General features: G+C 34.8%; 4 protein-coding genes and 1 pseudogene across 5 annotated transcripts; 3 read left to right on the forward strand and 2 right to left on the reverse strand.

Annotated features, from left to right (window-relative positions):
- Positions 1–4,023: 4,023 nt before the first annotated feature.
- LOC132179214 (uncharacterized) lies at positions 4,024–5,248 on the reverse strand. Of its 2 annotated transcripts, none has more exons than XM_059591883.1 (2): positions 5,086–5,248; positions 4,024–4,828 (listed from the first exon to the last, which is right to left on the reverse strand). In XM_059591883.1, exon 2 carries the CDS (start codon positions 4,609–4,611, stop codon positions 4,075–4,077), a length of 537 nt encoding a protein of 178 aa, XP_059447866.1. In that variant the 5' UTR covers positions 4,612–4,828; positions 5,086–5,248; the 3' UTR covers positions 4,024–4,074. The 2 variants fall into 2 exon arrangements, with proteins under 2 accessions (XP_059447866.1, XP_059447867.1); XM_059591884.1 differs by having other exon boundaries at positions 4,024–4,960.
- A 2,541-nt stretch (positions 5,249–7,789) lies between these two features.
- LOC132180028 (flavonoid 3',5'-methyltransferase-like) lies at positions 7,790–9,257 on the forward strand (annotated as a pseudogene).
- Positions 9,258–10,782: 1,525 nt separating this feature from the next.
- On the forward strand, positions 10,783–16,073 carry LOC132179072 (65-kDa microtubule-associated protein 8). The gene is made up of 11 exons (XM_059591701.1): positions 10,783–11,290; positions 11,408–11,611; positions 12,108–12,362; positions 12,465–12,677; positions 12,998–13,153; positions 13,229–13,388; positions 13,484–13,635; positions 13,730–13,817; positions 14,159–14,232; positions 15,244–15,318; positions 15,525–16,073. Exons 1-11 carry the CDS (start codon positions 11,195–11,197, stop codon positions 15,846–15,848), a joined length of 1,797 nt encoding a protein of 598 aa, XP_059447684.1. The 5' UTR covers positions 10,783–11,194; the 3' UTR covers positions 15,849–16,073.
- Positions 16,074–17,320: 1,247 nt separating this feature from the next.
- Positions 17,321–18,044, reverse strand: LOC132179715 (DNA polymerase epsilon subunit C). Its single transcript, XM_059592478.1, has one exon. The coding sequence runs from the start codon at positions 17,927–17,929 to the stop codon at positions 17,501–17,503; it is 429 nt and encodes a 142-aa protein (XP_059448461.1). The 5' UTR covers positions 17,930–18,044; the 3' UTR covers positions 17,321–17,500.
- Positions 18,045–20,696: 2,652 nt separating this feature from the next.
- Positions 20,697–26,238, forward strand: LOC132177518 (protein DETOXIFICATION 29-like). The gene is made up of 8 exons (XM_059589881.1): positions 20,697–21,120; positions 21,207–21,748; positions 21,854–21,940; positions 24,413–24,469; positions 24,582–24,820; positions 24,907–25,025; positions 25,626–25,712; positions 25,996–26,238. Exons 1-8 carry the CDS (start codon positions 20,773–20,775, stop codon positions 26,083–26,085), a joined length of 1,569 nt encoding a protein of 522 aa, XP_059445864.1. The 5' UTR covers positions 20,697–20,772; the 3' UTR covers positions 26,086–26,238.
- The last annotated feature ends 393 nt before the right edge of the window (positions 26,239–26,631 follow it).

Raw genomic sequence — 26,631 nt, forward strand, 5'->3', positions numbered from 1 at the left:
ATTACTACACCACAAAGACCCGGTGTAAGTTTTAAAGAATTGAATACGAAGGAGGAGGAATATGCTAGTCTATAAAACGTATATATGAACAATTCCAACGATGGCAAAATTCTAATGATCGCCTGAACACTCAAACCAACAAATTCTCAACCTTTTTTATATGTCAATCAGCTACAGCCTACACCTCATAAACATCTGAGAGACAGAGAATCCTGCTTGCACAGCTTAGGTAATGAATTGAGAATCAAAACATCTTGCAACCACATAATCAAATACCAGCAAAGAAATTTATACACTTAAATCAGAACTAAGGGAAAATACCATATAACTGGAGGCCAATTTCAAAAAATTTATTCTCCTAGACTTCCCACAATTTTTTTATTTATTTATTTTTTATAACTTTAGCAACAAAAGTTCGGATCTTTCTTGTTGTGGTCTGCAAAGAGATTAGCAACCAAAGCAGAAACGCTTAACATATCTCGAAACATCAGCAAACAAACTGATGTCCCAAACAAATTTGAAACCAATGAAAAGAAAAGTAACGACAATACAATACAAAAAGTTGATGTTATATGAAGAAAAGAAGAAATTTTACCAGGCAATTCTCGCAGCAAACCAATAGAGTGAGGCTCTACCGTGGTAAAGAAAAAGTGGACAGTTCGGAGTCCGGAGGGAAATCTCCGGTCGGCTGGAGAGAGACAACCGCCAAGTGAGCCAGTGAGGGACACGTTTAGGTTATTTTTTTTATTTTTTATTTTTATTTTTATTTTTTTAACATGTCTGCACAAGAGAGGAGGAGATTTGAACTAGTTACCTCCGCTTCATTAGGCGTGGTCCAGCCGATTAATTAATTTAGGTTTATATATATTTTTTTTCCCCCAATAATTAAATCATATCACAAATGGTACATAACTTACAAAAAAATATCAACTTAGTACTTCTGTTAGGTTCCATCACACATGTTATCACATAAAATGTCATGTGTCCTAACAAATAAAAAAATAAATTAAAATAATATTTGAAAAATTATGGGGTGGGTCTGCCAACCCATATATATATATATTTTTTTTGGGCTTAGTTTTTTAATTATTTTTATTTTTAGGACATGTGACATTTTTATATGACGACACGTGGTATTTTGTTAATTTGGGCTAACGGAACCTATTAGAGGCACTAAGTTGATCTTTTCGCGTAAGTCAAGTACCCTTTGTGATGAGATTTGAACGACATGTAGGAAAAAATAAAAATGTGCAAACTTAGGTACTAAGAGGGTAATTAACCCATTAATTTAATAAGTGTTCTTTTTCTTTTTAATTGTTTTTTTTTTTTTATTGTCAAATGGTAAGTTGTTCAGAGGCTTCACGTGGATTTCTTTTTGTTTAAGGGTGCATTTAGAATTACGATTTTGTATGAATAATTTACAGTTCTAAAAGAAATTGTAAAACGCAAAGCGTTTGGCATTGTGATTTAAAAAACGCATAATCTAAAATTGGAAGAAGAAAAAAATTCACAATTTCTATAAGCAGGTTAGGAGGTGCTTATTTAAAAGTGCGCGAATTTAAAACAAAATCACGATTTCGCATAACAAATATTTGGCGTAATAATTACCAAATTTTGAAGCGGAAATGAAAAATATTTCAAAAATACCCACATACCTCTCTTCTTTAATTATTATATATCTGTTTGAAATTTGTCTCAAGAAAAAAACAAAACAAAAAGGCATATAGAAACAAGTAATATGGCAAGATACCATTGCTTATGTAAAAAACTCAAAGTTAATTAATTATAAGTCATACTTTTGTTTGCAAATGTGTTAAAATAGAGGCTTATAAACAATGTTAGTTATTTTATTATTATAAACAAATATCCTTATTGGTAATTTGTCAATGAAATCGTAATTATATGCTAATATTATCCGAAACATTCAATAATAGAAAAAAAGTAATTTTTAGTTTTTAACATGTTTTACTCAACGCATGTGCAAATTTGAAAATGCATTTAAAAAAAAAAAAATTAAAATCGCAATCTCAAACAAACTTTTAATATTATGTGACACTCTTAACCGTGTAATGCTTACATCTTGCGTGAACGGTAAAGATCTATGTGAAAAAATAATAATAATTAAAAAAAAAAACATAAAAACCTGAGTTGGAACATACAATCCAGTTTATAATTAATTAGTCCTTTTAAAAATGTAAGAAGTAAATTGAAATCGTAAAAAAAAATCAGTTAGGATGAAATTTCCCTTACGAAAATTTTAAGACCCATGTGATTTTTTTTTTTTTTTTGGGTACATATAAGTATAAAGTCCACCTTACTACAATTTTGTCCTTTTATTTTAATATTAAGAAACTAAAGAATGTGTTATTTTATAGTTGATCGAAAATGTTTTTTTGATAGACCAAGTTTTACAGGGTTTGCCAAACAAACAAAAATACTAGAACATTTTAGTTTAGCATCACACAAATTTAAACATTAAGGCCTCGTTTGATTTGTAGAATATGTATTCCGTTTGAAAAAAAAAAAAAAAACAAAAAACAAAAAAAAAACAAAAAGAAAAAAGAAGTTATTATTGAGAATATAGAAGGTTGAAATGAAATAATTATTCATATTTTTTAATTTTGTAGCAACGCATATTTCATAATTGTAATTAAATTAAAATTACTAAAAAGTCCATAATATTTCTAATTTTTTCAAAACTTAAATAAAAAATAAAAAAATAAAAAACAGTTGAATGTGTGGGTGCACTAAGTGGTGACACCCGAGGCCTGACAATCACAAATTTAAGCCCATACAAAGAACACCTTGAGGTAGGGCTCACAAAATAGTTATGCCAACCCGAACATGCCAATTTTTATTAAATGGGTCATAAAGGGTAACTCATTTATGACACGAACCCGTTTAACATAAACCCTAACCCTAAAACTACGTGTCCGGTTCACGGGTTATTAGTTAAATTGTCAACCCAAAATTAAGTTAAACTTAAAATTGACTTGTATAATTTATTTATAAAATTTTTAACTTATAAATAAATTGTATAAGTTAAACATATGGCTTGTTTCACCCGAGTACCATTTTTTTAGTGTCCACCAGGATTGCTTTTATAGTTTACATCTTTTACAACTATGGATTATCTACCATTTATCATAAGAACAAAGATCAAATCATCTCAATTCATCAACTTGGGCGGAGTAAATAGGACCAATTAATACCTCTGTTTGTTATTTGGAACATAAAATTGGAATTCAACATTCTCCTCCCTTCTGGGATGTCATGTTCGATGTACAATCTCTCGTTTCCTTCCGGTAAGCTAATTCTGTAATTCATAGCCTTAATATTTGATTCAAAGGCAGCTTCCAATTGATTCATCATCACTCTCAATTGTTTGCATGTAACTGCCAAAGAATTTTCGAATTGATGGAGGGCAATTTTGTACTTTTATTCGAAACCCAACTCGATCGATCTTTATGTGAACACTTTCATTATTTTCATACCCTTGGCTGCTTGTAAATATTACAAGATTTCGCTCTCTGGGGTTTAATTGGTTGCTTTAAAAAAATTTATTTTTTTAATTTTATGTGATGAATTGGTGCACATCCCAAGAAAACAATTACATATCATCACTTCTAGTCACACAAATTGGCGTAACCTTTAATCTCTTCATTTTAAAGTGAAATAAAGAGCATTTATTTTATAGTCTAGATTTTATTTTGTTTTATAGCACAAAATAGAACTAAAACCCAATTTATCTATTTTAATTAATAAATTTTAAATAATTACTTATATTGTTTAATTTTTTTCTTTTTTTAATATACTATTCTTTCTCTATCTTTCTTTATTTTTATTCTAAGCATCGTATTTTTTCGACCATAAGCCATAACTATATAACATACAATGTTCTAACAGAACATCAACATAACATTAAAAACAAAAAACAAAAAACCCAAAGCCAAAACCAAAACCATAGTAGGAACCCAAGCGATAGCTTGAATCCCCTTCCCCATTCTCATATGTAGACATGTAAAAGAAAAAAACTAAAACAACCTTAATTAATTAGATAACCATGGCAGTAATTTATCTCAAATAAAACCCTCGGTTAAAGTAGGCTTCTTCTTTTTTACCTTCTTTCTCATCATCGTCGCCACCACCATTCTTGGCCTCCTCTCCAATCTCCAAACCCTGTAATCCTTGCACACAAGTTCTCCCACCCTCTCTCACATCCACTCCCACCACCACCACCTCATCCCCTCTCTCCTTCGCGTTAGCCTCGCCACCGACCACCACGTCATCGCCACCTACCCCCGGAACTCCGCTTCCCTTCTCCGTGGCAAAGGGCCAAGGATCGTCGTGCTCCGTCGACGCTCCGACCAACGCGTCTGAGGCACCCTTGGCGGTGGGCCACGGGTCCTGGACGCACTCGCCTTCGGTTTCTTCGTCATCCGAGGCGGTGAAGATGGAGGCGCCGCGTGACTTCACGGCCGTGGCGGCCTTCAGGAATGCTTCCTTGATGGAGTCCGGCGGAAGGGCGCAGTCCTCGAGGCCGGCGTCTTCGAGGCGCGGAGGGAGGATCTGGTGAAGCAGCCCGACTTTTCCTTCCTTGAAGTTTTCCATGAGTGAACGCTTCAGATTGAAAAACCCTAGTCCTAATTCTAGAAGTAGGGGTGGGCGACCCGGCCCGGGGGCGGGTTTGGAGGGTTTTTTTATACCCAACCCGCACCTAGCGGGTATTTTAAATTCCACCCGAGACCCGGCTGTAATGAACAGTATCCTCCGGGTCTCGGATTGTGCGGGGCGGGGCGGTGCGAGGCGGTTTTTCTGTGTCTTTCTTCTGCAAAAGTGAGAGCAACCCCTTCGAGAGAGAAAAAAGAAAAAGGCAAAAGCAAGAAAAGGAAGAAAAGAACGATTAACATAAAAGCATCCAACTCCTTCTAAAGGGTACAGGTTAGAAGCTTTTAACCATCTACAAGCAGATTTGGATACAATCGTAAGGTCAAATCATTCCCCCCATCAAATTGAAGTAAGCTTGTTCAAAACAAAGCACATCTTCAGAGAAAGAGAATGAAGGAGATTGAGAGAGAGAGGAACCTGGACGCGGTCAGCCGTGGAGCACTGGAGGTGGAGCCGTGGTTCGTGGAGGCTGGAGAATGAGGCGCCGCCAGGTTGAGTGAAGAAACAGCGTGACTGCGTTAGGAAAGAAAGACTGAAAGAGAGATACTGTGTGAGGAACGAAATTAAGAATCAAGGATTTTAAAAGTTTTTTTTTTTGGGTACACAGGGCAGGGCAGGGCGGGTACCCGGGGTATTTTAAAATCTATTGCCTGCGGTTCGACCTGCCCCTTCTGGATATCAAAACAAAACTCGCAATTTTATTGAGAAAAACCTGGGCAGTGCAGATGGTCGGGGCGGGATGGATTTGGGCGAGTTTTGCCCACCCAAGACTAGAAGCACAAAAATAGCGATTAGCGAGGCGGTTAAACGACACCGTCTTATTTCCCACCGAAGGATCCCGAAATTTTGGCCAGATTGTTTCGGGATCGCTGTAAAAGGCGTTTGGAAAATTTAAAATTCTACTGTATTCAAAATTCTAATTAAGAGATTTAAAACAATACTTAATTAAATTAAATCTACATTTACATATTTTCTATATTTTGAAAAACTAATCGACGTTTCTTGATAGTTGTTGATTTTAAGAAGACAGAAAATTAATTTGATTGTTTCAATGACCCAAAAAACAATAATTTCTATCTATATTGTAAGAAATGGGTAGTTGATGGCATCATTCAAAACCAGCAGTTTTTACGGAACAGGATCCTCTCCATTTTAAAATCCCTCCATTTCCTCCATTTAGTGCATTTTGAAGGGTATTGCATTTAATGCATTACCATTATTAAAACTTTTGGACAACATTACCCTTCAAAATGCACTAAATGGAGGAAATGGAGGGATTTTGAAATGGAGAGGATCCTTTTCCCAGTTTTTTACTTCTATGATGGGAAGACAACTCAGTATTTCATTAATGGAACTCGACCTATATTTAAATTGATAGAAAGTTTTTCCAAGACGTACATATTACCATGATATTTCATATTTTAAACAACATGGCAATATATATACCATTAAATTCGTCAAATTTAATCGGTATATGAAGTTAACCCTCAAACCAAACCTTGGCATCAAATTCTGGTTATATAATAAAGTCATATGCACTTGCAAAAAAATGTAGTAACGTAGGTTCTTCTTACTCTTCGCTTATTGAAGCAACACAAATGGAAACTTTTTCAGCCAAGAGAATTGCACAGGAGGAGAGGACCATCCTCAAAAGCTCAGCCCTTCAAAAGGTTAGTTTCCCTGCTACATGCCTTAAATTATTATAAACTAAACCAATCTTAGAATCGAAGCCATTCGATTTATTATTATTTTGGTGTTATTTTTCCATGTTACCGAAGACAGAATTCACTAATTCAATCTCAAGACTACATGTGTAAGTATGAACATCCTGGAAAAACATTTCCTGCCTAAGCCACTTGCCTAGAAATTACAAGAAAAATTGCTATTGTTGGCTTCTTTATTATTTTTTTTCTTAGACTGTTGAATTTAAATACGCCACGTAAACTTTTTTTTTTTTTTTTTCGCTTTCTTTCTAGTTTACCATCTTATTCACAATTGAGGAAGTTGTCGTCTTCTTAACGGGAAACTTAGATATATGGCTGTTACCCTAGACTAATGTACAAACTTTGATCTTCCCGTAATCTTGGAAATCAAGTGTATTAGCATATTAAAGTTTATGAAAAACAGTTGGAGAAAATCCTATCGCTTTTTTTTTTTCGATTCGCAGGTCATGATCCATCCATCAACAAATATTCCAAACGACCCATTAGGAGCTAGTATTCAATATTGGTGAACAATTTTTTTTTCCTAATTGTGTTGAAGAAATTTCCTTCAACTAAATGTATTAAGAAAAATGCTTATTTTCCTTTTCTATTGCTTCTCTCATCCTCTCACTTTTTAAAATCATTATTAGCTTTGTGGGATCATATGAGTCCTACACATGGACCTCACAAATTCATTGGTGATTTTGAAAAGTGAGAGAATGGGAGAAGAATGATGAGAAAATGTGTAGCACTTCTTATATATTAAACTAATATGTGTCTAAAATATGAGTTTTACATGTATTTTTAATAGAGAATGTGATTTTTACGTACATGTGAGAAACACATAAATTAAGAGAAAACTGTCCTAACTTTGATTTGAGGTATTCTACTTTCCTTCACATAGTCCAAATAAATATATTTTGTTGTTTCATTTTTTAAGGGCATCCAAAAATATATTATTCCACGTTGTCCCTAAACTATATCTTAGAAGAGGGACAACGTGTGCTTTACTCCAAGCCCTGAACCAAGTGTGCTTTACTCATGCCAAACGGGAGGCAAATGCGGCGGCCCATGCACTAGCTGTTGGAGCTAGAAACCATGTCATAGACACGATTAGGTGGTCTTCCATACCTGCTTGTATCTATGGTATTGTAAGGAGAGAGGAATCCTTTCCCTCTTCTTGATTTTTGCTCATTTAGAGCCTGAATGAAATTCCAAAATTATTCTTCAAAAAAAAAAAAAAAAAGAAGAGGGACTTATCTAATTGCTTTAACGTGAACACTCAAATTAAGCATTAATTTTCTCAAGAATTAAAATAAAAAAAAAAAAAAAAAATTGAGCATTAATGTATATTTGCTACGGGTCATTACTATAGTTATTACTTATGAAATATTGTGTTCACATAATGTGGCAGGAGCATGATGAATGTGGCCGTAGATGAAGGTCTACTCCTCTCCATGCTTCTAAAGATCATGAATGCGAAGAAGACATTAGAGCTTGGAGTATTTACTGGTTACTCTCTTCTTTGTACTGCTCTAGCACTATCGGCTGATGCCATGGCACTTCTCTTGCATATTAAATATATAGCATTTAATGGGTACACGAAATGGCCTTGCTAGAAAGAGTTCTTCCTAAAAAAAAGAGAGCATTTGATGCTAGGGGCTAGATAAGATTGTTAAGGTTTGCAATTTTGCAGATAATAGTAGTTGATCCAAATAGGGAAGCATATGAGGTTGGATTGTCATTTATTCAGAAGGCTGGAGTGGAGCAAAAGATTAAGTTCATCGAGTCAGATGTCTCATCAATTCTAAATGATCTAATTGCCGATGTAAGTTTATGTGGTAATGCATGATGCATGTAGTGGTGTTTTAATTTGACAAACTCTCACATAAGGCTGAGAGAAGCCATTCACTGATTCAATCTCAAGTTATTACTATTTTATGTTCTATGACTATAATCCATCAAAGGTCTACTACAATAGTTTGATAGATAAAGTGACTCTTTAGTCTAAGGAGTAATGCTACATGACAAGATCTATTAGATATCGGATAAACCGTTGTTTAATTAAACACATATCCAATGGTTATTACACTTTGTTACATATACTTTGTAAGATATTTGTGGGATGTTAATGTGGTATGTATCATTACTCTTTTTTTTCCTTTTAATTAATAGAAAAAACTTTACTAAGAATACAAATTTGTTAGATGTTAGTAGTATAAACTTATACTTCTTGTGGGATATGGATTGATTGGTATTTGAAAATAAATAATGCTAGAAACTATATTTTCACTATTTGACGTGGCAATGCCAATCAACTCTTGGATTTGCCCCCCCTCCCCCCTCCCCCTTCCCAAAAAAAAAATTAAAGGTAATCCAAAAGTTAATTGGCGTTGTCACAATCCAATGTATGATTTCTAGCATTACTTTGAACTTTAAAGAGTAATTTAACCTATATTGATAAATCAACAAACTAAACACTGCTAACATCTGCCAAGTTTGTATTATTTGTTAAGTTTTTTCTATTCATGAAAGGAAAAAGAAAGGGTAAACCTACAAAATTTTCAAATATTTAACCTCAATTTCCAAAAAAATGCAAGGCAAAGAAGGAGTATTTGATTTTGCATTTATGGATGCTAATAAAGAAGACTACATCAAATATCCTGAGCAACTTTTGAACCTGGTTAAGATTGGTGGAATAATTGCATACGATAATACCTTATGGTGTGGGTGGCAGCCGCCGAAAACAATGTGCCAGACAAAGAGATAAGGAAAGGCAGAAAATATTTCATAGAGTTGAAGAGCTTTCTAGCAAATGATCCTCGTATCGAATCAACCCTTAATTCAATTCCCGATGGCCTCACCCTTTGCAGGCGCCTCTATTAGGGAAATTAGCAAATTTGAAATCCTCCTTACATTAGTAAGGTAGTGAGAAATAATTGCATAGAATAAATAATGAGTTTGAATAATCCCATATATATATATTTTCTAATTGTGAATAATCTCACATATGGTTATCACACTACGAATGTTCGATCAATAATTAAGGAGGTCAGTTTATGAGCATGCTACAATATTTTGCTGCTTGGTTTTAGAAGCAAAATGCACACCCAAATCCGTTGTTGATTGGATAGACTATTTTATCCTGAGGAGCTAATGATTTAGTAGAATGGGGCTAATAATTTTATCATATTTGTTTAATCATATAGTCAAATATGATTATAATTTGTTAATGTTAAGAGTTTTGTTACTGATTATAAATGCTATGATTTTGATTTTGATTTTTGAATTTTTTTTTTTTTTTGATTTTTTGATTTTTTTTTTTTTGGGCATGACACTTTGAATTTCAAAAAAAAAAAAAGCCCCTATAGAGAGTGTAAAATCATTGTGGAGTAGAGAGCGTAGTTCCCAAATTAAGTCTGTTTGGCAATGCTTTTTATCCAAGCTTTTTGCTTTTTATAAAAATAAAAATATTAACAAATAGCTCAAAACACAAATCAAATCACTAATAAAATATACGAATATATTTACACTTAAAAAAAAAAAAAAAAATTAAAATTTTAAAAATTTGCCGAACGAACTCTTACAGCAGCTTTAAAAGGTGGGTTCATATTGAAAAAGGAAAATGCTTGGCTACTATAATTTTTATTTGGATGAGACTCAAAATTGAGGGACCCCATTGATCGTTACACTTTATTCTTGGATTACAATCGTCGTTTGCATAGTGTAAAACCAAAGCCCACAACCACTAGATCTAACTTTTCCTTTTCTCTCGACAGAGTTCCATCTTTATGTCACCAATAGGACAGTCACACTCTTGGTATCCAATTCTCTCTCTCTCTCCCCAATAGTATGGCCAAATTTCTTTCGGCACTGCTCAGTATTTGTAAAATAGTATATTGGGAAGATGGTCAAGGAGGTGTAGTGTTTTGTTGAAAATGATGAACAGTGTTAAGTCCTAAACCACGTAATAATGATGCCTAATGAAACCGATCTCAAAACTAATATCGATAAATCAGCAAACTTTTTTCTACCTATATGGAAAGAAGGTTTTCACCTATCAATTTGTCGGGGTTATATTGAGTAATTTATGTGCATCACTAGGTAAACAAGGTGTAGTGCTTAATTTGTTGAGAATGATAAGAGTATTTAAGTCCTTAATCACGTCAGGATGATGCCAAATCAAACCGACAAACCGTCAAAACTAAAAACAATAAATCAGTAAACCTTTTTTCTACCTAGAAATTAAGAAAGAAGTGTGTCACCTATCAATTTTGTCGGCTTATCAACTTTTACATTTATTGCTAATCTAAAACAACGACAGTAAATCACATCCAATCAAAACATATTTAAGTGAAAAATCTTACAATCAATGATCTTGTTGGGCACATCGCATCGCATGGTCCAGATTCTCAGTGGCCCATCCTTGAGTGTAATATATATTAACTGCAAAAAAGCATGAATTGAGCTGTCTACATTCTGGGCATAGATTGCTTAGGAATCAAGTTCTGCTAAAGTATGATAATAGAAACATCAACGAAAGAGACTAAAAATGAAAGAAGAGAGACCTTTTCTCTCACATTTTTTCAAATTCAAATAATAGGAGAGGGAAAGACAACCTGGAGGATTAAAAGAAGTGACTGATTCTTGAACCCAAAGCCTCAACACTACCTACCACTGTCACCCTTGTCTTTTAAGCAAAAACTCACACCCAAAGCTCCCACCCCACCATCATTCTTTCTCCACTTTCCCTCAACCTAAGTGAATTATCAATGAACTTCCAGCATCAGTAGTTTAGAGTATCTGAGCTCCACCCATATCAAATGGAGTATCAGGTAGGTTCATTCCAGACGCCAGTTAGAATGAGAAGCTCTGCATTGCTAGAAACTTCGTGTGGATATTTACTTCAGGAATTGCAGGCAATAACTCCTTGTTTTTATTTTTTTATTTTAATTTTTTAAAATCTTTTATTTGTATACAAAGTAATGGCTATGAATGTTTCTCATCCCGTGTTCTTTTATAATTAACCTGAACAGATGATATGGAATGAAGTTGGAGAAGATCAATTCGAACGAGAGAAGGTTATGCTAGATTTAGAACAGGAGTGTCTAGAAGTTTACAGGAAAAAAGTCGATAGCGCAAATGTATCAAGAGCTCGCCTGCACCAGGAGTTGGCAGAAGCCGAGGCTGAATTTACCCATCTTCTTCTGTCCCTTGGTGAACGATCTCTCCCTGGACGGGTACTGCACTTGTCAAACCCTTCGCAGTTATAAGCTACTGTAAACACACGTATCATAGCATGCATATAATATAGAATTCAAGTACGCATGTGAAAACAAGTCAGCATTTAAGCTCAATTCTGTAATCCTTCAGCCATGTAACTTTTGGAGAGAAGCTATGCAAATTAGTAAATACATTTAAGAAACAACTAGCAGGCTTCTAATTAAAAAGTCTCACATAATTCAGAAAGAATTCAGAATTTCATTGAATTAGTCACGGTGGGCGATTGGCCACAAGTTTCCTTGCCATCTTAAGGAAAGACCCAATAAGATGGGGTGATCATTTTGTCATGGCTGACTTCCAGCCAGGGATATGCTTCTTTAGGTGAGCCTATCAATTTGTGACTATTACGATGAGAGTGGTATATTCATCTACTAAGAAGCTACTGCTCTTGATACAAGCAACTCTCAATTCACATAGACTCACGTGGACTGACACTAAATCTTGTCTAAACAGCCAGAAAAAATGACTGGAACACTGAAAGAGCAGCTAGACTCAATCACCCCAGCTTTGCGGGAGATGCGGTTGAGGAAAGACGATAGGATGAAAAAATTCCGATCTGTCCAAGGACAGATTCAGAAAATTTCTGCAGAAATAGCAGGTCAACCAGAGTACAATGATTCATCAATGGCCATAGTGAACGAGAATGATCTTTCATTAAAGAAACTCGAAGAGTATCAGGTTGACCTACAAAGACTCCATAATGAGAAGGTACCTAAAGAGTAGTTAAGAAATTGTTTTGTGGACAATGATCACATCATTCTTTAGATCGATTAGTTTCCAATTATTTTTACTCTTTTATTTACTTTGAAGAATGAAAGGCTCCAAAGAGTGGAAAAATACATAGACAAAGTCCACAACTTGTCTGCAATACTGGGGATGGATTCCTCGATGATCATCACCAAGGTTCACCCCAGCCTAAACGAATTGTCTGGAATGTCAAAAAATATAAGTGACAGTATTTTGGCTAAACTCAATAGCACAGTGGAGTCTCTGGAGGAAGAAAAGCAAAAGCGGCTTGAGAAGGTAATACTTACCTATGCTGTTGTGCTAGTATTTATTTGAGCATAAATTATCTACAGGAGCTGCCACCTGCCTTGCAGCAAAACATAGTTGTTTAGAAACCACATCTCAGTAAGTAGTCAGATATGTACAGAATGACATGCAACTGGAAACATTATGATGAACAGACATTATTCACGGCGAATTTACATAAATTCAACATCAGTGGTGCTAAGCTCCTTCTGCTTGAACCATTTGTTTCCTTTTCTATACATATATTTTTTAATTTTAAGTTGCGGTGTGCTGATAGATAAAGTTTCAGCATGATTCAAATTTTTTTGCAGATATGCCAGCTTGGTAAAGCATTGACAAACTTGTGGAATCTTATGGACACACCCTCCAGTGATCGTCAATTGTTTTCTCATGTTACTGATTTATTATCAGTCTCATCTGAAGAAGTATCGGATCCAGGGACCCTTACTCCAATCATAATCCAGCAGGTCAGTATAAAATGTTTATGACACGAAAAAGTACCAGAAACAATTAGACATAATAATATTGCAAATTGTTTCAAGGCTGAAGCTGAAGTCAAGAGACTGGATCAGCTGAAAGCAAGCAAGATGAAAGAGCTATTCCTCAAGAAACAGAACGAGCTGGAGGAGATATGCAATAAATCACACATGGAGATTCCTTCGCAATCAGAGATGGACAATATAATAAACCTCTTAAACTCTGGTGTGATTCAAAAACATGTATTTGTTTTCTAGATCTGTTGTGTTGTTCTTGCTTGAAATTAAAGTATCCCACAAACTGACTTGAATGTACAAAAGGGGAGATTGACCATGCCGATCTCCTCATGAGCATGGATGAACAGATAACAAGGGCAAAAGAAGAAGCTTCTAGCAGAAAGGCTATAATGGAGAAGGTGGAAAGATGGATGATGGCACGTGATGAGGAGCGCTGGTTGGAAGAATATAACAGGGTAATTGTTATCATATACATTGGTTTATCTGATTAGTTGCCTCCAACCTTCTACCATGTCGATTACACGTTCCTTAATCCCGGTATGCTTTCAGGATGAGAATCGATACTCAGTCAGCAGAGGTGCTCACAAGAACCTGAGACGTGCAGAACGTGCCAGAATAACAGCCAACAAAATCCCAGGTGATATTAAGAAGGGCTTATTTATGTTATATTATCATATCCAATGGGAAGCAGTTAGTTTTCGAAGGACTGAATGCATTGACCTAACCATCTCAAAAATTTTAAAAGGGTGCATAGCTAAATTATGCAGATATTGCTGAAACAATGTTCTATGCAATAAGTAGATGAGGTAAATTAGAAAATATCAATGAACTAAAAGTAGAAATCTATACCTTTTGGACAGGCTATGAAACTTTACCTTGAATCCGAAAGATTATAGGTTATTACATGAAATTCAAATCATATGGCAGTTCTGAAAAATGTATTTGACTGTATTTTTTTCAACAATGGCTCAACTGCAGCTTTGGTAGATTTGCTATTAGCAAAGTCTAAGAGCTGGGAAGAAGAAAGAAAGAAAGTTTTCTTGTATGATGAGGTAGATATTCTCTTGCTTGTGCTATATTCTGATAAGATATTCTTTCCTATGATTGCATGACATTAGCATGTATATGGGGCTGAAAATATAAATAAGAATCATCATTTTCAATTTTATTGAAACCACAGAGCAGAGATCTTCAGCTATAGTACAATTAATAATCAATTAGAAGTTCAGGAATGGTAAATACTTCGAATCAAATAGAAATCCAACATAATTAGAAAGATTCAGAGGCTCTATTATAATATGATTTTTCCATCCACATTAAAGCGGACTTACATTTTTTGGAGATTTTCTCTGGCTGACCCTGAACTTTTTTTCCATCTTCCAGTCAATAGCGCACCCCATTTCTCTAGATGCCTATACAACCATGCTCAAACATGCTCATTGTTTTCATTCTAACTATAGACTGAATTAATACATTCCTATTTTGGCCTTCATATCTACAAATCAATCTTGTAAATCATTGCTCCATATATGGTACCCCAGATGCAAATAGAAAACACCAACAACCAACATTTATTTCGACTTATATAAAAGAAAAACAAACAAACCACGTTTTTCTTCCCTTCGTGCTATCTCCAATACTGATTACATAACTAACAGTGACGAGTGCTTAATACAAACTAAAATTAACCAATAAAAAAAAGAGGCTTTTCGAGATCAAGGAAAAGATGCAATCTTGCCGCTTCAAAGATAAACAATTGCCCATCATAAATTTCACTTGTTATACAGAAATTTCAAACTGCAAACTCTTTTTAAAAGTAAACTAAATGAAGTTTGTCAAGAAACATAACAAATTTAAGTCATACCGAAAACCTTAAAAAGAATTTGAGTATAGAATTCATCAAATCAGTGGAATCTAACTCCTGGGTCCTTTTAGTGTCTGACCCTTTGAAATTCCCCAAATGTCACAATTTTTGGTGTCCATTTGGTATTATGCATCTCTACAGACTCAATTGGTAAGTAACTTAAACTATTACATTGAAAATGACATCTTCTGCTTTCTAGGTACCCCTCCTGGCTATGTTGGAAGAGTATAACATGTCAAGGCTGGAAAAGGAGGAGGAGAAGCTAAGACAAAGGGTTAGTGTAATGTGACAATGCAATAGCAAGTTCATGTTTTTGTTCATTTTGCTAATTGTATTCATATATTCTAACAAGCATACATTACATTCTTCTTTCTCTAGTGAAATTCTCCTGCTAAACATTATAAAGACAAGCATGTTACTGACATTTCACAATAACCAGTATATCCTTACCTACTCTCTTATATGGTCACTTTCACATAGGAAAAGAAGAAGGTACAGAGCCAAGTAATAGTTGAGCAAGAAAATTTGTTTACAACCAGGCCGGGTACCAGCAACAGGCGTCCTTCAAACAGGAGCTTGAATGGAGGACTTAGCAATGCTATGCCTTTAAACAGAAGGCTTTCTCTGGGTATTCAACACTTGGGATCAAATAGCATTAATTCGGCAACACAAGGCATATCCTTCATAAAGGAAGGAGGGAAGGCACAAGGTGAAAAGATGTTTGCTCGACTGAGCCTAGGTTCTCATCTCAGAGATGAAACAGCTTCAGTGGTGTCAACATTTTCAGGCCCAGTATCTCCTTGAATTTTGAATCAAACGGCTGATCTTCATGCATGATGAGGCAGAAGAGATTTGACAAAGTTTCTTGTCTGGACAAATATAATAAATCCTGAATACAGATAAATTCAGGTTTTCACTTCGGATAGAAATAGCTACATATTATGTATTTCTGCATTAGTTGCCCTGTCTAGGACCTCAAGAGATCCAATGGCAAATGAAATAAAATTTTGGGTTGTTTTCTCACTCTCACAGATGTACATTTTGCAGTTAGATGTATCAAATAAAATTGGTGTTATTTCTAAAGCTATGTCAACTTCTAAATCCCTTAATAGAGAAGACAATCTATCAACTAAAATGGTATATCCATCTCATTTTGTTTTCTTGGCCTTAAGCAGTCCCCCCATTTGAAAAACTCCTGAAATATCAAGACACAACAAATACATTCATAATTCACATGCTCAACTTCTGCATCCACATGGTCGACAGACCTCACTCCTCTGAATTTCAAAGACAATTCAAAAGCTCAGGAAAAAAAAAATGGCAGTTCAGAACACAGAATATGAACATTTTTGCCAGTCCCTTGTAAAGTGCAGCTTATCAAGGATAGATTGAATCTTAAAAAACAGGTCATGAGTAACAACTTTGACATCAACTCAACAACCAGGTCACAAGAGAAACGTTTAATACTGATTAATACTTCCAGTCTATAAAAAGTAATATTGCCAACCCTCTTAGATTTAATATTTCTAGAACATAAGATGTTTTAAGCACAAATATGTTGATAGAAACCAAAATTAAAACTACTAATGAAGTAATGAAAATTTAAAGAATCTCTATTAGTAGCTACTGGTTTTCATAGGTAGCATATTCGTGCCAACAAATTATAATAAAATCCATAGGGGCTATTAACAAACAAGCGGGCTTTCAAAGACAATAAACTTCAAAATAAAAATATTTGATAGTTATCTTTTTACTATTTCCTCTGAAATAAAATTTAAGAAAGGCTTTTTTCCTAAGACCCTTGCAAACATGTCTTCCATTTTCCCTCCTGAGATATGATGTAAAAATCAACAAATTGAATCTAACATCCATAATCACGAACATTAAGTAAGGACCAAAATAAGAAAATTGTAATCGAATCAATAAATAAAAGGAGAAAAGTGATTTGAGAAATACAAGAAAAAGGATGACAACAATTAAACAAACAAGCAAAATTTATATGATGCGAGATATAGGTTTTTTAACAACTGCATACCACATCAACTGGAGAGAAGCATAAAACCAAGTGCAACAATGGGAATAGAGGGAAACTATGTTAGTCTGTTTCCTTATAAAGGAAGCTTGGCATGTTCAATATCCGCCAACAGGGAATGAGACAAAGGTGAGCGGTTCTTCCTTAGGCCCCAGCCACCATTTCAGTGATTAGCACTCTACTATTATACTGTGCACAATTATCTCAATTTTCTATCTCAGTTTTTTTTTTTTCTCATTCTCGAATAAATCACTTGTATATAAGCATCCAATTCGCATTAGAAATTTTCAAAGACTAGTCACAATCAAGATTAAAAACATTGAATTACAACTAGATAAACAAGATTACCAAACCAGAGTAACCGTTGCTACAATTAATCAACGAGGCCCCAATCCTTTTGCACCGCTACCGAAGGAAAACGAACCTACGCCTCGTCATTGTCAATCTGAACCGGAATTTTATCCGTTGGCTTGTTGAAGAAATCGTCGATACGCCGAGTGCCAGCTGGGACTGGTTTCTCCGCAACGGGGCGAGAACGGTTGTGATCGGTTGCCGGGCGATCCGAGGGCTGAGAAGGCAGAGGAAGCGAGTCGAGGAGAAAATCGCTCGTCGGTCGGTGCCTCTGTACGGCAATTCTCATGTGTTCGAGCTTCACGGTCTTCCGGTTCTTCTGGATCACGACCTCTGAGGATTTCTCCGCGAGAAATCGGAGGAAGAGCTCGGCGGAGCACGATACGAGGAATAGGGCTTCCGAGTTCACTTTGTTGATGTCCCTGTCAAGCTTCATTATCCTCTTGACCCGGCCGGTCGGGAATTCAGGTCGGATCGTCTCTGTGTTTTCTTCCTCCGCCATTGGATGAAACGCAAGCGTCGATTGGAAAGTGAGGCAAACAATTTTAGGGTTTCGAATTGGCGGGAGACTGGAGATTTCACTCCTTTTTTTTCTTAGGTCGTGTTGGTCAAGTATACCCTTGCACTACCTCAATTGTCAACTACGTTTCTGAAACATATACGAGGGTGCTTCCGTCATATTGTGATTTACCCGCCACAGGAAGTGCTTTCCCGCCAGAAAGGAAAACTATTTTCTTTTTTTTAAGATGTCTGCACAACAGGAAGGAAAACTAGTAGATAACACGGAGTGTGTACATGTAGAATGGAAGTGTGCGGACAATTAGTTTGGAGGATAAAATATAATTTATTTTAAACAAAATAAAATTTAGAAAGAAACAAAAAATTTAAAAAGATATGCTAGCCTCTAAGAGAATCCTATTCTCAATCTCCCATAATTGCGAAAGAAACGATATTAAAACGTCTGAATAATTTTATGAGCTGTAATACAGTTACAACTTAAACCTAACTTTGATCCAACTTCTAGACTAAATTTTTCTTTCTCTCTCCGATTTAAGGCTCTCTCTTTCCTCTACATGCAATTTTTTTTTTTTAACATTTAAGAGAAAAGTTTGGCTAAAATTGAGTTTAAGTTGTGCTTTTATCATTTTCCTAATTTTATATACTATTATTTTATTTACTTTTAATGTTTTGATCCTGGTATGAGGTAGTCTTCTATAAAAATTGATTTTTTTTTTGTTGGAAGACATACAACATAGACATTGGAGAATAAAAAAAATGGTATGTAGGATTACCAAATAACTTTGGTCCTCCCATTATTGACAGGTATGCAAACATTTTATGCTTGACATCCATCTGCGCTTGATTTCTGTAGGGAACAAATGTCCGGACACTGGAGAAGTGGAGATCATTACATTACAAAAAGCTTTCACTCTTGGTCCTGAAATGATGAAATCACTCCTACTAGTAAGGTATTCTATAATTTCTTCTTCTTCTTGTTGTCACCAATGACCGAGGAAGGGAGTGACCCGCAGGGGCAAAGCCCCCCCCAAAAAAAAAAATTAAGGTAAAAAAAAAAAGTTTTATGGTTATTTTTATTTATTTTTTATTTTTGCTAATGGCACCCCCTACTAGTTAAATTGTTTAGCCATGGGTCCTTACCCATTCTTAAAGCTTGTCACCTCATTACAAAATCCTTTAGCTTTTGGATTTATTGCACAACTTTCCTTTACCGATTTATTTTTTTATTTATTTTTTTTAAAAAAAATAAATAAATTACTCTCAACAGAGTCAAGAAAATAAATTAATATTGCCTTTCTTTGTTTTGAATGGGTTGAGCATATAATGTTAAGATGTCATGGATAGAGTCAAGAAAATAAATTTCTCAATTAATTTATGAGTAGTGTTACACATATTTATAAAGTGTTCATTCTCAAGTGTTTATTTTTTGACGTGACAATAAAAAATACTATTACATAAAATAATAAATGAAAATACATATATTATTCAATGGTTTCTACTGCCACATTAAATAGTGAATACTTGAAAGCGGACACTTCGAAATATGTGTACCATTTTTCCTAATATATTTGTACTAATTGTTGTTCCAGTTGTATAAAAAATGTGATGAATAACAATATTTTAGGTTTGACCATGTACGTAGTACTAATATTATTGCGCAAGCAAAAAAATCACTTATAAATAAATAGATTAGAAACTCAAAATTTATTAGAACATTTTAATTCTCACATAGCCACTCTCCTCTCCTCTCCACTTGATTTCAACGGGAGATATCCATTGGCCTGCCGGGTACCTTCCTCTCTGGCTATGTTATTTAATAGAATACTTTGAGGTTGGAGAATCTAAAGCTTCGAATTAATAAACATAGGAGATATTGGTATGACGCTGAAAACTGTGCGACACAAAGAGCAATAAGAGTATAAGACGCAAAGAAAAGTTTTCACTTTGGCAGATGCTACTCTTACAAATTACAATTGATCTTATTTTTTCATCTCTTATTTATTTACATCAATATTTAAAAATAAAAAATAAAATTCATAATTGTATTTGAAGGACCACATGGACCACATCTCTCCATTCATCTTCATTTATATTGTTCTTAAAATTATAATTAAATTTGTAGGACCCACAATAATAATAAATTTTTTTTTTTAAAAAAAAAAAGATGAGAATTATTAGGCCAACAATGATAAGGGTGGCCAGGTGGACCTAACTTTTAGAGATGATATACACCAAAATTATCCATGACAATGGCCAATGGGCAAAAGAGCATTTAACATTAGATTTGTCAGTTTGGAAAATTATGAATTGAAATGGGAAAAAATTATGAAGATGGAAAAGAAATGGACTTCAGGCTAGATGATCACAATGACAAATTTTTTTTTTTTTTCTTTTTAAAGTGCCACGAGAATTAGATTATATATATATATATAAAGTATGCCGGAAAAATTAATTGTGACTATTTTACTTAGACGTGACCATAGTAGTATTTATTCGTTGGAAGTTGCACATGAAGAACATAGACGATAAGAACCATAGGCGCTCCTTCAAGTCTGATTGAGCCACACTTTATTGGAATATAATGAAACTACAAATTATTTTAATCTAAAATAGCACAATTCAAAAGTAACGAAAAATCCTTTAATTGAGAATACAGATGCACAAAAAAAAAAAAAAAAAAAAAAAAGGTCATAAATGGTTTGGAATACACATTACAAAATAAATACTTTTATTTTAATAATCTTGAGTGTTTGTGATTAGAGGACCAGAGAGTGTCGGCCGCCTACTGAAAATCTCTAGCTCTCTGTTTCTCTCTGTCTCTCTGTTATGGAGGATCATGGTGAGCAGCCACTTCTCTCCTCTAGAGGGAACCAAAGCGAAGACCAAGACCAGCTACAGTACGCCCCTGTAGCAGCAAACACTTCCTCCGCTGCCACCTTCGTCCCCGGTGCTGCTGACATCCCTCCTATCAAGGGGGCTGGCGATTTCTCCAAATACTTCCTCATTGAATCAAAGAAGCTATGGTACCTCGCCGGCCCGGCCATCTTCACCTCCATATGCAGATACTCCCTCGGCGCCATTACCCAAGTCTTCGCTGGCCACGTTGGTACTCTTGCCCTCGCCGCCGTCTCCGTCGAAAACTCCGTGATCGCCGGCTTTTCCTTCGGCCTAATGGTACATACATATATATGTTGACTGTTGTAGAATTAATAATGCTTAGCTTAAGTGATTAAAGTGAATAATTGAATTAATTGAATCAGCTTGGAATGGGGAGCGCGCTGGAGACGCTGTGCGGGCAAGCGTACGGAGCGGGACAGCTGGACATGCTTGGAATCTACATGCAAAGGTCTTGGGTGATTCTGTTGACCACGGCTCTGATTATAAGCCCGTTATACATCTTCGCGGAGCCAATATTGAAACTGATTGGGCAGACGGAAGCCATATCGGAAGCAGCGGGAGTGTTCGCAATTTGGATGATTCCGCAGCTTTTCGCTTACGCCATGAACTTCCCGATCGCCAAGTTCCTGCAGTCGCAGAGCAGGATCATGGTGATGGCTGCGATTGCGGCCGTGGTTCTGGTTCTGCACACTTTCTTCAGCTGGCTGTTGATGTTGAAGCTAGGGTGGGGTCTGGTGGGTGCAGCGGTGGTGCTCAACACATCGTGGTGGTTCATTGTGCTGGCACAGCTGGTCTATATCTTCAGAGGGAGTTGTGGTCGCGCTTGGTCTGGCTTCTCTTGGAAAGCGTTTCAGAATATCTGGGGATTCGTTAGGTTATCTCTCGCCTCCGCAGTCATGCTCTGGTCAGACTCCGACATTGTTTCTGTTTTTTCTTTTCTTTTCTTTCCCCTCCGTTGTCATCGGTTTCGGTAATCACGATTCACGAGCGTGTTGGTCATATTCTGCAGCTTGGAAGTTTGGTATTTCATGGTGTTGATCCTCTTTGCTGGATATCTAAAGAATGCCGAAGTTTCAGTAGATGCCCTGTCCATATGGTGAGTTTTTTTTCTGGTAAATATAGTTTTAAAACACTATTTCTCATTTCGTACATGCCTTTAGAATGCATTATCATTTGCTTAAAAAAAAAAAAAAGAAGCATTTAAGACATATGTAGTAACATTTAATGAAACATTTATTGCAACAAGTTATCCTCCACTCCTTTAAGTAGGGCAGAACTACCTTGGGGGCCTACCCCGATGGTTAAGGTAGTTCCAATTTTTTTTTTTTTTTGAAAAAAAAAAATATAAAGTAGGCCTTAAAAATTATTTTTGTCCTCTCAAACTAAAATTTATAGTTCCGACCTTGCCTGTAAGGCAGGAATTAATATCTTCTCTATTTTAAATAAATTGGATAATACCTCTCCACTATAATTAATTAGATATTACTCAGTTCATTTGAAATGAAAATGATCTTGTTCCGTAAAGTAGGCTCACTTTAGCTGGAAAAAGATTGTATCCATAATGAAGAATATTTATTTAGTGCATTTAAGAGGATAATATTGTTCATTTATTTTTTGGGTAAAATGTTTTAGACATATATGCCATTCTAATTGCACTAAATAGATTCACCTGAAACGAAGAGGATGGGTTTTCCACTTAGCTACCGACCAATTTAAATTTAATAGAATTTAAAACATATATGATACCACTTAGCTACCGACCAATTCGAGTTAGTAGCCAAATAAGAGAAAATGTCTCGTAATAAAGGAGAAATCCTCCACTCCAGTAAGGCAGGCCCCTGTTTCATGAATATAATGTTGGTAAAAAAATCATTTTAATAAAGTATAAAAGTTTTTAAAAAATGAGATATGAGGTGTTATTAAAAAAAAATTAAGTAGCTAAAATTAAAAACAAAATTTAGTTAAAAATAGTTATTGGAGGCCGGAAGGTGAAGGTTTTATTCAAGGCTGTTATTATCAGTGTCGCTGTCATCACCGGCCTTTCATAATAACCGGCGGTGCACAATTTCAACGATTGTAGGAAGCAAATGTCAAATGATCGAGTCTCTTTCTTGATTTCCCTGTCTATGTCTTCCGTTGATTTGTGGGTTTTTTTTTTTTTCCAAACTAAAGTTCATCCAATGATGTTATCGGGTTTCACAACTAACTTTTTACGCAATAATCCAAATAAATTATAATTAATTATTGAATTTCAGCCCGGGCAATGGGCATCATCTACCATTCTAAAGCATATTGAGTCTTACCAAAAACAAAAACATAAAAACATATTGAGACAATTGTTGTGGTCCTTGTGGATGACCTTTTGGCTAAGATCAAGATGCGGATTTATATATTTATTTAATTGGAAAATTTTAATTAAAGAATATAAAAGGTTATCACTTCCAAATTATCATCGAAACTATTCTCACGTCCATTGAATCATGATCACCTTGGTCGCTATAGGCTCCATGAACGATGTCAAGAATTTCCTATAGGTAAAATATTTAACTGATATGTGAGATGAATTACAAAATTATCGACACAAAATTCGAATTTAAACCTTTTAATTTGATAATATATCTTTGTTAGAAATAGAAGGAAATGTGACAAGTGTCCCTATGAGCTTTCATATGGTGGAGTGTCCATATTTAAAAATATTGTATTTGTTCCTATATATATGGATGGATTGTAAGGGCAGAACCTCTCTCTTCTGTGAAATATATATTCTAATCTTGACAGTCGTTATAAATTATAATACTAGATGTAAGAATTATCTATCTATCTAAGCACAGATAATCATGGGGAACACGAAAAGCACATATAAGCACACGACAGAGCACATGTTAGAGGATGAGACAAAATGCACGAGGTTACATGCATGCAGCATGATACGTATGATAATTTTGTCATAAAAAAAAACAAAAATTTAAATTTTAAGATTAAGAAAGTTGCAAACTCTCTCTTAATAAGTGAGGCTTATTACCTAAAATATTTTATAGAAATGTGAGATAAATGACAAAGACTGAATTCACATGACCTCTAGTAATTCTAATATAGATTAATACCATGTTAAATTATCATTTATCATAAAGGTTAAACTAATAAGAAAAATGAATTTAATTATTTAATTTATATTATAACATATCTGATAAATAGACAATATATAATGGTGAAAACAAAATGCAGAAAACAACCAATATATAGAATATATAATACTATATGTATGGAACAGAGAGTCCATTTGACCTTGAGATTTTTTAGGCCAATAGGGCATTTTTAAACAAAATCTCTGAAAATGTCTCATTTTCAAATAGTAAATAAAGGGTATGTGTTTTTTTTTTATAAAAAAAAAACACAATTTTAAATGTTAAATTGCGATTAAAGGCTAACGTTTTAAAACCTGCAAACTCAAGTGGACCTTGAATTTTACATGTAAACCAAGTCTAAATTAAGATAGTTATCATCATTGAGTTTTGAAACTAATTTATTTGTGACGGACCATTCTTTGCTATTGCTGTTGATGTTGCAGCATGAACTTATTGGGCTGGACGATCATGGTCGCTCTTGGGATGAATGCCGCCATAAGGTTTGTGGCATAAACACACTGACCTCCTATCAAGATATGTTCTTTTACTTTGAATAAAAAAACAGAGTGTTTTTTGCTAATTCCAGTCTAAAGAAAACAAAAATTTGTGCAGCGTGAGAGTGTCAAATGAGTTGGGAGCAGCTCATCCAAGAACAGCAAAATTCTCACTAGGAGTGGCAATAGCATCTTCATTTTTGATTGGCCTTGTCATCTCACTTATTTTGATAATCGCACGAAACAAGTATCCCTCTTTGTTTTCAAGTGATACAGACGTGGAAGCCTTAGTTAAAGAGCTCACTCCAATACTGGTTCTATGCATTATTATTAACAATGTTCAACCTGTTCTCTCTGGTACTTATAACTTCAATACATGTACATATAGATTTTTAAGCGTGAAGGCAACAAATTTGAATCATTGGATGAATAAAATTTTGCAGGGGTGGCCATTGGGGCAGGATGGCAGGCTATTGTTGCATATGTGAACATTGCGTGTTACTATCTACTTGGGGTCCCTTTGGGTCTCATAATGGGTTACAAGCTTGATATGGGTGTGAAGGTGAGCCTTTCTCTCCCTCTATTCTATTTTCTTTTGTTTCATTTTTCTTTTGAAGGGAAAAAAGAAAATGAAACAACAATCACACCGAGGATTGGCTTAATGATAAGGGGCGTACTCCCATGTGGTTATGTGAGGGAGAGTGCATCCATACCTCTTACTATGTCCTTGGTGAGATTAAGATTATATGTTATGGTTCAAGCTCTTTTGAGTGACTACTATTAATTAATATTCTACCATTAAAGTGTAGACTCAAATTATTTCTTAATAAGCGAGGACCAACATATTTAATTGAAATTACGAGTAAATTATAGTGTTAGAATTTGAATTCATGACATTTATTTTTTAAATGATACTATAATATTTATTAAATGAATAAATCTACTATTCCATATTGAAATAACTAGTAATTTATCAACAAGTAGAATGATTGCCTTCTCTCCTTGTTCAAGCGCTTAACTCCTAGAAGAGAAACATTTAGTAATTGTGAAGGTAAATTATCCAAAAGAAAATCACCACAAACATGAGAAACAATATTTAAGTGGGACCTCATTGCTTCAAATGCTTGAACTTCTTAGTTATATTGGCATTGTTAATTTTCAGGGGATTTGGTACGGAATGATGGCAGGAACAATCGTACAGACGTGTGTTCTTTTCTTCATCGTTTATAGGACCAATTGGAGCAAAGAGGTAAACTTTAACAACATTCCCCCGCACAAATGAATTATTTGATCACTATTTCACCTTGCATATTTGACAGTATCAATCCACTGCTATTAGATTAATTATTTAAAAAATAAAAAATAAAAAATAATTGGTATTGCCACATCAGCAGAATGAGACAGTGGTAAAATAAAAGTGAGTCATCTCCACCATTTATAGTTAAAATGATAATATTAAATCACACAAATTATGGTAAACACTGAACACATGTTAATCATAGAGGGATTTATACAATTGGTGTGAAATACAGGCTTCTATTGCTGAAGACAGAATAAGGAAATGGCGAGGAGGACCTATAGAACCCACAGAGAACGATGTAGAAAAAACACCTGGGACCTGAAAGTGCAAAGAAATAGTTTCATTGAAAAGGGGCACTGCAAATTTGTTTACCTAAAAACAATTTCATTGAAATTTGTCTGGAATGCCGTAATTTTTTTCTTTAAATGGAAAGAGAAATTAGCGTTTCCACTAGGGGTGTAAATCCGATTGATCAATTTTAAAAATCGAAACCAGTAACCGGTTACCGGTTACCTAGTTATGTAATAACCACATGTTACGTAGCCGGTTATTTAAACTAGTAACCGAGTCTTTTAAATAATTGGATATTTTTAGCTTATTTTAGGTATTGAACCTATTTTTTGGGCTTAATTTAACCATTTTTTAAAAAACAATTATAATTTTGTGGGCCCAATAAGCTAGGCTTTGTTGTGGTTTTTTTTACCTAAAGTAAACACACCATTTTACATATATATATAAAATAACCGGGTGTATATAAATGAAAAAACAAGTAACAGGACCGATAGGGCCGATTACCGGTTGGTGGCCAATTATAATCGGCCGGATTTATGCCACTAGTTTTCATGCTTTTGCTGGTCATACCTAAACT

Source organism: Corylus avellana, chromosome ca4 (assembly GCF_901000735.1).
Source record: "Corylus avellana chromosome ca4, CavTom2PMs-1.0".
Classification (NCBI taxonomy): domain Eukaryota; kingdom Viridiplantae; phylum Streptophyta; class Magnoliopsida; order Fagales; family Betulaceae; genus Corylus; species Corylus avellana.